The sequence below is a fragment of the Vicugna pacos genome, chromosome 7 (genome assembly GCF_048564905.1).
Source record: "Vicugna pacos chromosome 7, VicPac4, whole genome shotgun sequence".
In the NCBI taxonomy this organism is placed as follows: Eukaryota; Metazoa; Chordata; class Mammalia; order Artiodactyla; family Camelidae; genus Vicugna; species Vicugna pacos.
The window spans coordinates 78,088,545-78,102,220 of NC_132993.1; the positions used below are offsets into that span (position 1 = coordinate 78,088,545).

At 35.6% G+C, this 13,676-nt stretch overlaps 1 protein-coding gene across 2 annotated transcripts in view; it reads left to right on the top strand.

Moving 5' to 3' along the window:
- BCAP29 (B cell receptor associated protein 29) overlaps positions 1-13,676 on the top strand; it is a 39,424-nt gene that overhangs the window by 5,037 nt on the left and 20,711 nt on the right. For both annotated transcript variants that reach the window (XM_072965217.1, XM_015234572.3), the window contains exons 4-6: positions 4,564-4,714; positions 5,802-5,937; positions 10,980-11,088. In XM_072965217.1, coding sequence (XP_072821318.1) covers positions 4,564-4,714; positions 5,802-5,937; positions 10,980-11,088 — 396 coding nt within the window. The remainder of the gene's footprint in view (positions 1-4,563; positions 4,715-5,801; positions 5,938-10,979; positions 11,089-13,676) is intronic.

Below are 13,676 nucleotides of genomic sequence, written 5' to 3' on the forward strand. Positions count from 1 at the left end.
TTACAGGGGCCAACCTGAGGCCATAACCACCATATATGCCACTGTTTTCAGAAAATGTTTCTCACATTCCATACCACCAACCTCTGAAATGGAATCCTCTTCATAAAACATGAGTAACTGGTGTGAGAAGGTATGAGTAGGTAATTGTATCTGGGTGTGAATGGCTTTGTGCCTCATTTCAAAATGTATTTGTCTCATAGTAAGTTATTAATGTTACTGATTGAATGTCCAGCCATAGACAACATAACACTAAGCAAGTAAAGAACGATAAGGAAATCAGGTCCCACCTTTGCCACCAGCTTACTCAGTGGCCTTTGGAATGGCAGTTCATCTCTCTGAGTTTGGTTTATCCATTTGCACAGTAAAGGGAGAGGGGAAATAATCTCTGCAGCTCTTACTAGCTCTCAAAGTGTATTGTGACCTTCTAACTCTAAAATCATCACAAGAATGTCTGCTGAAAACTGCCACATCTCCATAGAAGGAAGGGAAACTTTGGCCAAATTTCTTTTGATTACATATATCAGAAACCAACTTGAGCTCACTTAAGCAAGAAAGAGGAATTTAAAATAAAATATGGGGGTTGTTTCAGGGCAGCCCAGGGAAGGACAGAAGCCAAATTCCAGGGAGGGACTTTCCCAGGAGCTGAAGTGTTTGTTCTCCATGTCCTTTCTCTTGGTTTTACTTCATTCTTCCTTATCTCTGCAGACTCTGTACTCTATTCCCAGGACAGAAAATGGGCACGACACAGCTGCCAAGTGTGGTCACTCCAGCCATATGCAAGGATTAATTAGCCGTTTCTGTATCCCGATTCCAGTTCTAAGGGAAAAAAATCAGACCAGTTAGCACCACGTATCCAACCCCCATTGGATAAGCTACGGTCAGGGATCAGAATCACAAAGCAGAATAAGACTGCTGGCTGGAGCCTACATCTGTGGGCACAGGGGTAGTTAATTCCCAGAGAAGAGGAACATCGCAGATGATTAATGCAAGAGGTTTAACCATGGATGGTTAAAGACAGGCAGATGAGGACTTATCCATGCAGCCTCAGTGTTTCCATCTCAGAACAGAGTAATAACATCTACTTCATTGAGGTGTTGGAAGGTTTAAATGTAGTTACATGTAGAGTACATAGTCCAGTGTTCTTGTCCATTAATGCAAACCCAGTAGGTTACTCAAGCCTATTTCATCTTTTATTTGGGAATTTTATTTTTATTTTTAATCATCTTTGTAATAATGTAATTGTTACAAGGTGTTTATATTTCTAGAGCTAATACTAAAGGAAAATAATGTGGTCATCTCAGTGTGTTTTAGTAGGCTGGAATAGGCAGAAAGGAAGCAAGAAACCCAGGAATATGTTTAGTTTCAGCAGAAATGCATCCCAGGAATTTAAAAGTGTCCACAAGTGATCTAAAAAAAGACTGCCTCCATATGGTTTATAGAAAATGGACTGTTGTCACATCCTCCCCTTATTGTTGCCCCCATTCCACTTTTCAGATATGGTCTCTTTGTTATTACGCAAGCGATTCCGGATGTAAGTGGGTTTGTATGACCACTTACACCTATTCTTTGATACTATTGCTTAATCTTTAACATTTTTGCATAATGGATCCAGAAGTATTATTCCTGTTTAATTGCCAAGTAATAATGACCTTCATATTTCGTTCCTCTGGCCTTTTCAAAATAACTCGTAAATACTATTTTGTTTGTTTCTTTAGTTGTTTTATAGTGGTTGGCCTGCTCTTGCTATGTTATTAAGGCAATCTGAGTAATGATTAACTGGAAATATCCATTAAGTCCAAGGAAATTTTAAAAAGATAACTTAAGAAACTACTTAAAATAGCTCTATGCAAACAAATTTGACAACCTAGATGAATGCATAATTTTGTAGAGAAATATAATTTACCAGATGAAGCTTAATAGATGCAGAAATTTTAAGCAAACCACTTTCCATAGAAGAATTATAAAAAGTTATCAAAAAGTGACCCCCTCTTTACAGAAAAGCATAAAAACAGATAGTTTTGCAAGAATTTCTATGACTTTCAAAAAACATATTACCAATGCGGCTTAAACCGTTCCAGAAGTTAAAGAACGAAAGCTTCTGGGGGAAGTTACAACTCAGTAGTAGAGTGCGTACTCAGCATGCACAAGGTCCTAGGTTCAATCCCCGGTATCTCCATTAAAAAGCAGTCAGTCAATCTAACTACCTTCCCCTGACCAGGAAGGAAAAAAAAAAAAAGAAAACTTCAAGTTTTATGTAGCTAGAAAAAAATAAACTCTAGAATTGAAAATAAGCCAGAACAAACAAACCAAATGTTATAAAAGATTGATAACATATGACACAGAGAAGAGAGTTTGTTTCAGGTAACTCTTGAACATAGTACTCTACTTCCTTGATGGGCTATATTTCAAGAACGAAAGTGATGATAAAGAAATCCAAAACTTTACTTAGTTTCATTGTTAATAATTTGAGAACTGTTTTATGCATATTGCCACATAAAGCAATTGAGTAATAGAAATAGCATGCCAAGTCAAAAATTAAGAAATGTTTTTTAAAATTGCAGTGATCTATTTGGGTTACGTCTTGGAGCTAGTTAGAGGTAGTGGTTGTACAACATTGCAGATATACTAAGTGCCACTGAATTGTTCACTGTAAAATAGTTTATGTCATGTTGTGTGAATTTCACCTAAAATTTTTTAAAATAATTTTTAAAGAGACATAGGAGTTCTGCTTTTGGTAATGGCAAAATAGCTTGTATTAGACTAACCCTCCTGTGATAACAATTAAGAACTGTGGACAAAGCTTGAAAAAAAAATATTTGAAGGCATAGGAGAGTAACTAAAATCAGACAGAAACTGGAGGGAAATCAGCCGTTAAAAATGAGGAAATCACATGTGTGTGATCACATGCATTTCACTTTCCCTCTGAGGGTGCTTCTCAGAGCATGTGGCATGGGTAGATAAAAGTCAAAGTTGACAGCCGCAGTCTTAACTGGCTTGAGGTGACAGGTTTTAAAGGGCTGAAATTTAAGGGGAGATATCCAAGAAAGGAGAAAGGCCCAGAAAGTGAACCCCAAAATCTGCGTATCAATTCCCCTCAAATCCTTGGTTGAATCTTAAACCATGGATATATAGAGAAGATTCCAAGAAGCTCAGTGGAAAGAACTGAAAGAGCTGAGCACAAATGTTAGCTACTACCCACCAAGGAGAAACAGAGTTTGGAGTTTACCCACCAAAGAGAAAAAGGGTTTGGAGCTTAAGTCCCATCAAATTAGAGGGCATGGTGGACACCTTGGACTTTTCCACCAAAATGATAGGAGGGTACTCCTTAGGAGTAGAGAGTCTGTCCCATGAGTTAGGAATCTACTGTAACTGAAAATAAAACCAAAGCTAACCTTCTCTAAAAAGTGTGAGAATCAAGACTCCCCCCACAGCTGTAATATGTACATAATCTTTGCAAGGGGACATGAATACACTGTCCTCTCTTCTCCAAGATGCACTATATTCTAGGCCATATAGTCTCAGAATATTACAAAAGATTGAAACCATGCAGAATATGTAAATGAGAAATCAGTAACACTTTAAAGGTAAATTTTATCTCAATAAAGCTGCTATTAAAAATAAATTGGGAGTGAGTATAACTCTCAGTCATAGAGTACGTGCTTAGCATGCACAAGGTCCTGGGTTGAAGTCACAGTAAAAAAAAAAAAGGTGGTGGTTAAAATGGCCTCAGTTTTCCAATTAGAATCTCTTTCCCATATGACAGTGAGTCTTTCCTGAAAATGCTGGTGGCTACACAAAAGGAGCAGCCTGACTTGCTTACACTTTCACTGGCCTCTGGCATCTAACGCAGGTATCCTCCTAGGACCTACAAGAATCCAGTATCTAAGAGTGCATTAAATATAGATGCTGCTAATCTGAAATCTGTTTTCCACTAGAAAGAGGTGATTCCCAGGAATCTGAGACTTAGCGGAACTGAAAGCATCAAAAGAGCAGTTATCTGAACATTTCCAGTAGCAAGTGTCATCCACAAGCCAGTTGGGGACCACACGCCACCATAGGTCAGATCACATTGTAACAAATCTGTGCCCGTGGAAATCTCAGTGTAGCGAAATATTTCTAAAATCTCAATAATTTAGAGTAATGGTGTAATAAAATGCTAGTGCAGTAAGAGAAACGGGATAGTCTCTTGGAATTGATTATAATGGGATGTGACCTATATAATGTTATGGTCAGTAGTTGAATTTTTATCAACCTGTTAGGGACCGAAAGAGTAAAGGATAATAGTTCGCTAGAGATGAGAGACAATACAATGGTGCTAAGTCCTAGATAAATAGTAAAAAATAAAAATGCTGTTATATTCAAAGTTTATGGCTAATATCCACTTACAGAGCATCTGTTTTGAGCATGGTACCCTCCCAGGTATCGTAGAGGAAAGATAGAGAGTCCCTACTTAAAGTCCATTACCTAAAAGTTATGTCGGTAGTTGTAAAACTGCTTCCCATTTCAATAATAATTTTATATTCTTAAAAGCCAAAAGTACTATTTTCTCTTTTTCTCTAATAGATGCTGTAAGAGAAGTAAGAAAATACTCCTCAACTCATGTCATTGAAAAGGGCACAGCCAACAGACCTGCTGCTTATGAACATACACAGATGAAACTATTTAGGTCTCAAAGAAATCTTTACATTTCTGGATTTTCATTATTTTTTTGGCTGTAAGTTTTTTTTTTTAAGCACAACTTAAAAACATGCTTTATGTTTCTCATTTTTCCTGCCTATAATATAGATTTTTTTTCTGTACTGTTTAGTATACTAACATCTTCATAAAACAACTGAGATGACATACCCCAATAACCAACAGTAGTCATGGCTTGTAGGTTTGACTGGTCCACAAGGCCCTGCATGATCTGGGCCCTGCTTCTCCCTGGAGCCCTGTCTCATACTATTCTCTGACGTGTGCACCACATCTCACCCACACTGACCTTTGCTGTTCATTCATTCATTCATTCTTGCAGCATAATTTACATTGAGTTCCCGTTGTATACCTTGCTCCTTCCTGTTCCAGGGGCTTCTTCACACCAGCTTTCCCTGCTGCCGGATTACTCTTTCCTTCCCTCTCTCCTTGGCTAATTTCTACTCATCCTTCAGCCCCTTTCTCACCTGTTGTATGCTCCCGGAGAATGGATATATACTTTTCTTCATTCATGGTTGTAATTAAATACTGTTTTAACTCTTTCTTCCCCAACTAGAACCTTAACTCTTGGAGAGCAGGGACTTGTCTTGTTTCCTGCTGTATCCCCAGTGCCTGGCCCAGTGTGTAACACTTAGCAGTTCTTGAGGAAATGTCTGTTGAATGAATAACTGAAAATGACAATTACTACTTCTAACAGTGGAAGCTACCCATAAATATATGTGAATGAGCAGTTTGGGGGCTTGGCCAGCCTCACACAATGTTCTTTGAACGGAGGGTGGGGGGTGAATCTCTTACTGGCCCTACCACACTCTGAAATTCTGTTTCTGCTCCTCCTGGCCAGAGGCCTCTACAATGAAGGTAATTAAATTAGTAAGTACCACTGAACCTGTATTCCAAATGTTAGTCTTCTAACAAGATTCCAAAGAAATGAGACATAGGCTTGTTTTGACTGGAAGACTTGGATTTAGAAAAAGTGTCTTCCTTAAACAGCACCTCCCTCCACCACACCCACCCCTGAAGGGGAGTCATTGGATAATGATTGCTTAAAGTCACAGTTCCTGATAATTAGTCTAGTTATACATTACTCTGACATTTTTTTATTTCCTTAGAGTGTTGCGACGTCTGGTTACTCTTATTACTCAACTGGCAAAAGAACTGTCAAACAAAGGAGTACTTGAAGTTCAAGCAGAAAATACTAACCAGGCTGCCAAAAAATTCATGGAAGAGAATGAAAGACTAAAACGGGTATTTAAATTTTTTTTTAATTGGTGCAAATGTTGCTGGTATTCCCAAGGAGTGGTATATTATTTTTCAGCATCAAAAAGAACGTTTTCATAATTTATAAGCAGAAAATGACCATAAATAACAATATTCTACAATATGATTGTTTCAGAAGCATGTTCTCATCCTTTAAATTTGTGTATTCTCAGTTTCCCTCCATAGTAGGTTAATGCCATCGGACCTTCTTCCTATGGTTCAAGGAGAAAACAGTATTCTGGGAATATGAATTTTAATTCCTTCATTACCATTAATTTTACTTTATAACTTAAAGCAAGTTTTTAGAAGTTCCTATGTTTCCATTTCCCTTTTAGTTAAATTACTTTCAAGCCCTTTTTGTTTGTTTTGTTTTTGTTTAAATAATGGTTATGTAGGAAGCAGGGAAAAATAGTTGATATAGATTGATGACTGCATGTAGTATTTAAAATCTTTAATTTGGTTATGCTGCTGATAATTCTTCTCTGAGAACCCTGTGCCGTCTTTTCCCTGCTACTCGTAGGGAGCATGTGAATCTTGTACTAATGTTTTCTACATTAAGTAAAAAGAAGACTGAATGGAAAAATGAAAGCTACAAAATTGCTTTGGGGTGTTTTTTTTCCCTTAAGTTTAAAATTTAGGAGTCAGATCTCATAGCTTGAGTATTTTCAGTTCATACTAAGTCCCATAAGTTTTCCTAATTTATGCTTCTTAGAAAAAATAATCAATGGAACCATTCAGAAGTAAAACAAATTTTCTTGAAGAAAGCATTTCTAGAATAATGTGATAAGATTATTTCTCTGTTGTAAAGTAATGAAATATAAACAGTCAATTATATATTGCATCAAGTTATATTTGTATAAAAAGTATTGTGAGTCCAACAGTAGAAAATTATATAAGTCCTAAAGCCTAGCCGCTTACAGAAAGAACTTTCATCAATTCTAAATGAGTTAGCTGTTACATAGTACAATGTTATAGTTTCTAAAACCTCTCCAGGCAAAACTCACTGCAAAAAATTATTTTTTGATGCTACACTGTCCTGGTCACCTATTCAAAGCCCATGTTTTGGTGTCTGCCTTATTTCCACTACAGCAAGAAGGTTAAGAAAGACCTTTTCATAGAGACAGGATTCAGAAATGTTTCTTTGGGTAAATTATAGCCATCATCTTGTTAAATTTTTTTAATTGAAGTATAGTCAAATACAATGTGTCAATTTCTGGTGTACAGCACGTCCCAGTCGTACATATACATACATATATTCATTTACATATTCTTTTTTATTAAAGCTTATTACAAGATATTAAATATAGTTCCCTGTGCTTACAGAAGAAACTTTTTAAATCTATTTTTACGTATAACAGCTAACATTTACAAATCTCAAATTCCCAAATTTATCCCTTCCCACCCCCCTTTCCCTGGTAACCATAAGATTGTTTACTATGTCTGAGAGTCTGTTTTTGTTTTGTGGATGAGTTCATAGTGTCCTTTTTTTTTCCTTTAGAGTCCACATATGAGTGATATCACATGTTATTTTTCTCTCTTTTTCTGGCTTACTTCACTTAGAATGACAATCTCTAGGTCCATCCATGTTGCTGCAAATGGCATTATTTTAGTCTTTTGTTATGGCTGAGTAGTATTCCATTGTATAGATATACCACAACTTCTTTTTCCAGTCATCTGTTGATGTGCATTTAGTTTGCTTCCACGGCTTGGCTATTGTATATAGCGCTATTATGAACATTGGGGTGCATGTATCTTTTCAAATTAGAGTTCCCTCCGGAAATAGCCAGCATCTTTTAAGGAAACTTTTAGAGGATAAGTGCCAGTATTTTTTTTTTTTAATTTTGTTTTCTACTGTTTTGAAAAGGCATTGATGCATAGATGTCATAGGTGTCACTCTCCCTTTGTTGTAAACATAGTTCGGGGAAATGAAGCTATCGATATTTCTATATTCAGAAGCAAACAGTACATCACTGGAGTGTTTCAGCAACACAGTCATCCTCATTTTGTACCTTAATATTATTTGCTTCATTTTCTATCCTTTAGTCTCATCTCACAATAGTAAAAACAAAACAAAACCCTCAAGGCTTTTTATTAATATATGATAGTGAAACCTAAAAGCAGACAGCCCTGTATCTATAGACTTACCATGTACCTATCTTGATTTAAAATTTTGCCCATCGTGTTAGAGTAATGAGTTGTAACTACTAATAGAACATTGCTTTTTCCCTCTTGTTCTTCTGTTGTTTTCCTCTTTCTCTTCAGCTCTAAGAAAATGGAAAGTGTTTTGTAGTTGTGGTATTGTTATCAGTCTTATCCTTCAGGAAAAAATGCCTTCCTCAAAACATTTCTTTGGAGATTGTTTACAGAACCAGGTACTAATTGGCAAAGAAATTTATTTAATGACTACTGGTTCTTTGATCCCCCAAAATTTCTTTGTTTTTCTTGTTTTCCTCTCCTCTGTTTCCATGCCATCCTGGTTCCCTACTTCTGCATGTCTGTGACCCAGGCGGTGGCCCTAGATCATCACGGGTGCACAGATACACTGGACTAAAGCCAATACACAGTCGGGAGAAGGTCTGCAAGCTGGGTATAAATACTGTCAGTCCCCGAAGCGTAACTGACTGACCAATGAAAGACAGGTCAGGACATCAAAGATGACTTCTGTGGCAGTGTACTTCATGTAGATTTTGGAATACCACCTGAGGAAGGAGAAAATTGCCAAAACACCTTATCATTCTCTATCAGAGACACATTATCAAATGGAAAATACATTACCCTGAGATCCAAGAGACTTGGGTACCAGTCCCAACTCTGCCAATAATTAGCATTGTGATCTGGGGCAAGTCATCTCAAATGTTCTGAGCCTCAAGGTTGTAAATAATAGCTAACATCATGTCAGGCATTGCTTCAGATGCTTCACAGTCAGGTATTAACTCTGTCAACTGTTATAGCAACCCCATGAGGTGGGTACTGTTGTTGCCTGCATTCTCTATATGAAGAAATGGTTAAAGTGACTTCCACAGAAAGCTTAAGTACTTGCACAAAATCATCCTGCTACTAAGACAGAACTAAGATTTAAATTCAAGCAGTCTACCTGTAGAATCCACACTCTTAACCACATTGTTTTGTGTTCTTGCAGACAGTACCTGAGATCCATTTCTGTTCTGATATTTATTTAATGAAATGAAATAATTATGAAAAGCCAATTAACTTTTAATTTAATTGCTTTAAAATAACAGTGAGTTTTACTTCTTCTTCTTTTTTTTTAAGCAACCACCTTTTCCCTGCAAGGCAGGCAACAGGAGTTATATTGTTACTGATCTTTGTCCCAGCCACTTACTGTGGTGGGATAGTGAACACGTGCATTATTGTAGCTGGTAGATATTGAATTTCTGATTCTAGGGCTCTTGGTCTTTCTCCAACATCAAGTTACACATAATAAATTTGAACAAGTTTTTGGGTGCAGTAATAAAAGCTTTTTTACAAGACCAACACCAAATCCAACTTTTCCAAGTCAATGGCATAATAATTCAAGCAGTCAGTGTAAACATTCCTGTAGCTCAGTGGTTCTCTTCTAATTTGGGTAATCACTGGAGACTGTGTGAACTGAATTCAGTGAAGTAATAGCTAGAATTGTTTTGAACTTGGAGTAATCAACAAATTTATAGAGATTTGGAGAGGGTTTTTTTCTTGTTTCTTCTCTTTAAAAAAATTTTTTTTAAATTTTGATGATATAAGACACCTTCAGTTTTAGTAGGTACTTTAGTCCTTAATCTCCTAAACAATTTCTTGAAATCGTATATAATATATTCATTTGAGCTTTAATTCCTCCTTCGGATCTGCTTAATCTGTGTTACAACACGGTAGCAGTGTATATGATCTTGTGCTACAGTATGTATGCTCTTGTCTCATCCTTTCCACTAAATTAAAGTTAGCTGACAGCAGAGACCATATTTCTCTTACATTTTTATCGCTTTCAGTACTTAGCATTGTAAAATATTTGCATGTAGTCAATGCTCAGTAGAACTTCATGAGTTTCATTAATTTAATATATCTGCTTACATTAGAACAGGAATCACCCTGTGGTAGAAATTCTGTTCCGTGTCTGTTTGTTTAAAATTGTCCTGAGTTGCTGTTTTATCTAACTGTGGAAGCTTTCAGCATCAAACTGCTGCCACTTTATGTAGTCAAATAATCCATGCCAGTGAGTAGTACATGTTCTGTTTTTCAAACATTAATTTGGCTTTCTTGGTAACTTAAATATCTTAAACTTTATTTTAGATAAGTCAGCTTCTTAATTCTCTTAACAATTATGATTTCCATCCAGACATAGTATATTATGAAATTTTTGTTCCATTTTATTTTAGTCAAATATTTTGCTCTTCATACTTTAATTTTTCTGGCCTAGAAAAGATAAGCTACCAAACATAAACATTTTAAAAGCAAAAATAGATTTTTAAATATAAAAGGCATTATAAAGGATTAACTGAATAAAAGCTATTTGGAGACTAATCAATGAAAATTATATAGAATTTTCCAAACACAGAGGTGGCCCTGTCATTCTCCACTTACCTTTCTCTATTCTGATGACGTTACATTCTTCTCCTGTTACTTCGTCTATATAAACCTAGTCTGAGTGGCTCTACAATTGGAACATAATGGTTTTCAAAGTAATACTATTCTCAGAACTGGTTTTTTTCCTTGGATTTTCATAACACAGTTAAGGAAAAGACATTCACATTTATCTAAATACTTTGGAAAATATAATTGTAATTGTAGCCCAACCAGGAACTCTTGTTATTTTCATTTCAAAGATTTCAGTCATAGTAAGAAGAAATCCTTTTTGTGTGTTTGCCAGATACCAAGTTTCTGTCAGCAAAAATACTTTGTAATAAAGCATAAAATACTGAAAAGGACAAAGAATAAAATCAAGACCAATAATTTAAAATACATCATTCATCCCTTTTCCTGGAAGAATGTCTGGCTATTGCAGTCTAAGCTTACTTCTTTCTATAACTCTTTTCTGATAGCTCTTGAAAAGCTATGGCAAGGAAGAAGAACACATTTTGGAAGCAGAAAATAAAAAACTAGTAGAAGACAAAGAAAAACTGAAGACTGAATTAAAGAAGGCATCAGATGGTAACATTGTTTGCATGTGCAAAAGTAGAAAGAGTAGCATGATGTTTTATGCTGTTACACTTTACTGTTTTCTCTAAAACAAAACCAATGGCTAAATGTTCTTCTGGCTGAAATACCATGAGTGACCTATTTATAAATTCTTGTTCAAATATGAAGATAAAACATTGTTTCAGCCAAGAGAAACATACTCTGTTATACAGGAAAACATGTAGGTATTTCAGATCTGTGTTGTAAATACAGATGTTCCTGCCTCAGCAAAAGAGCTATGTTCCTGGAAAGTTGCTTGTAAACACATTTTTGGAAAATGAATCACACTTTTCCATCATAGTCTGTTGCTTCTTTGAAGGAAGCAGTTGCAGGGGGACAATTTTGGCTACAAGAAAAAAATATATTGCTTATCTCAACCCCTAGTATTTTCTACCTGCCAAATGGAAGGTAAACGTTCCTTGAGAGATGGACAGGGATAGAATAAGCTACAGTCTGGGATGTCAGCTTAGAATTTAAACATCTAATTCCAAAATACATTGCAATGAAAAAAAAAAAAACATTGCACTGAAGGCTTGGAGTAGAACATCCCAACTCCATTTCCCTGAAGGCAGCTATTTCATCTGCATTGTTTGTTTTTTGAAAAATAGTTCCGATAGTGTTTTCTTCTTCTGAGTTTAAGAACACATTACCTGCAGCCACATAGCACAGAAGGATAGATAGCCAAGTCCGATGTCATCCCAGGAAACTCTGAATAAGTTTATGGCTTGACCCCTGGCAACATTCCTGCATATGACAGATAGTCCTTGATGTTGTCCAGAAACTGGGGAGCCTCTCAGTCAGAGTCAAGATAATGATCAATGCGTAGACCTTCTCCAGTTTCAAATCTCTTCCACTGTTTTGTGTTGGCAATAAATTGGAGAATGTTCAGTGACTGAATCAAGGACTGATTTTATGTCATTTGTAAGGTTAGATTTTTTTTAAAAAGCCTCAATATAATAGAAGTTTCAGTAATATAACCTACTGTTGTTGGTTATCTATTTACATTGTTTGGATAGAGTTGACTTCATCAAGATATATGTGAATTTGAGATGGAAAGCCTGAAGATAAAAGCTACTTTTGTCTTAAAAAAAAAAATCACAGCCTATTTAATATGATATAAAATATATCACTTTCCTACATCTTATTTAAAGTGAAAAAAAAGAAAATCATTTAGAGGCAGTAAGTTAAAAAATAAGTTACTCTTCTAGACAAGGTGGTAAACTATGTGCGTGGTTGGTATAGTACAGCCCAAAATTCTAATCTTGTCATAGTTGGTACTCTTGGCTCTTCTGCAGTTCCAAAAGATTTGGAACATGACCATGAAGTTTTATCATTTATATGGAAATAAATTTAGTAATCAGACATTTCAAAAGAGAAATAGTGTTCTTTTTTTTACCCAACACAAAATATTGTTGCTAATCCTTCTGAAGAATGCAAGGGACTATTTCCAAAATACCTTTAATTAGTTTTTTAAAAATTATTTTAAAATCTTGCTTTCTTTTTTTCATATCTGCCAAGCATACTTTTCCATATGTTGTAATCAGAGTATTACAAAAATAAAAGATGAGGGTAGATTGGGTGCTGTGCTGCCCCTCCCTCAACCCTGGCTAGCTAGGTTCTTCTTCCTTTGCCTTTCAGAATTCCAACTCGGAGATATTTTGAGCTTTAACCTCAGAAGTCTGATACATAACTCTAAACTCAATATTATTTTCAGTAATATAAGGAAACTCAGTATTTCTTTAACAGACAACTCAGGTGTTTGGAGAAAACGAACTTTGAAAATATAGGCATTTTGTTTATAATCTGGTAACAGGAGATACCAAGCGTCTGTGTTTGAAATGTAGACTGCAAAGCTACTTTCAAAGTGAATCAGTGTTGAGGTAAAAACAGATTTTACCTGTTTGAGTATGTCCCATTTGGTTCCTGCAAAGTGTGTGGTATTTTATGAACACATTTTATTTACCCAAAGTTGTTATTTTAGATAACATTATTAATGACCTTGAGAAGATCAGAGTTCCATTTCTAAAGGAAGTATAACCTTAGCTATATTCTCTTGACCTATACCAGTCAAATTCATTAAGAACTAAGAAATAATGTAATAGTACAAAATTGGGATGAATTCAGCAGCACAATGCTCCGTACATAGTACCATTCAAACATATTCATTGATTTCTAAAAATTGAGGACATTAAGGCTGACAGTGCTTAAGAAATGTTTCAGACAGTTCTTTTATATTTCATAATTGAGTAGAAAAGCAATGTGGTTTGTTTTTGATAGAGGTAAATAGAGTATTTTCCATATGAATTGTCTTACCTTTGGTATTTCTTGAATCTAAGTGCAACATTTTCTCCGAATGTATTACTGAAAGTAAAGTGTAAATACAAATGTCTATTAAAGCTGGTTAACCCCAAATTAAAAAACTGTTAATCTGAAGGCAGGTATTAAGGGCAGTAGTACCAGTAGTACCAAACTCTCCATCAGTTTTTAACCAGCAGCTCAGATTTTTGACCAGAGTTAGTAAATCACCTGTACTTCAGTACAGTAATATGATCCTAGTGAGT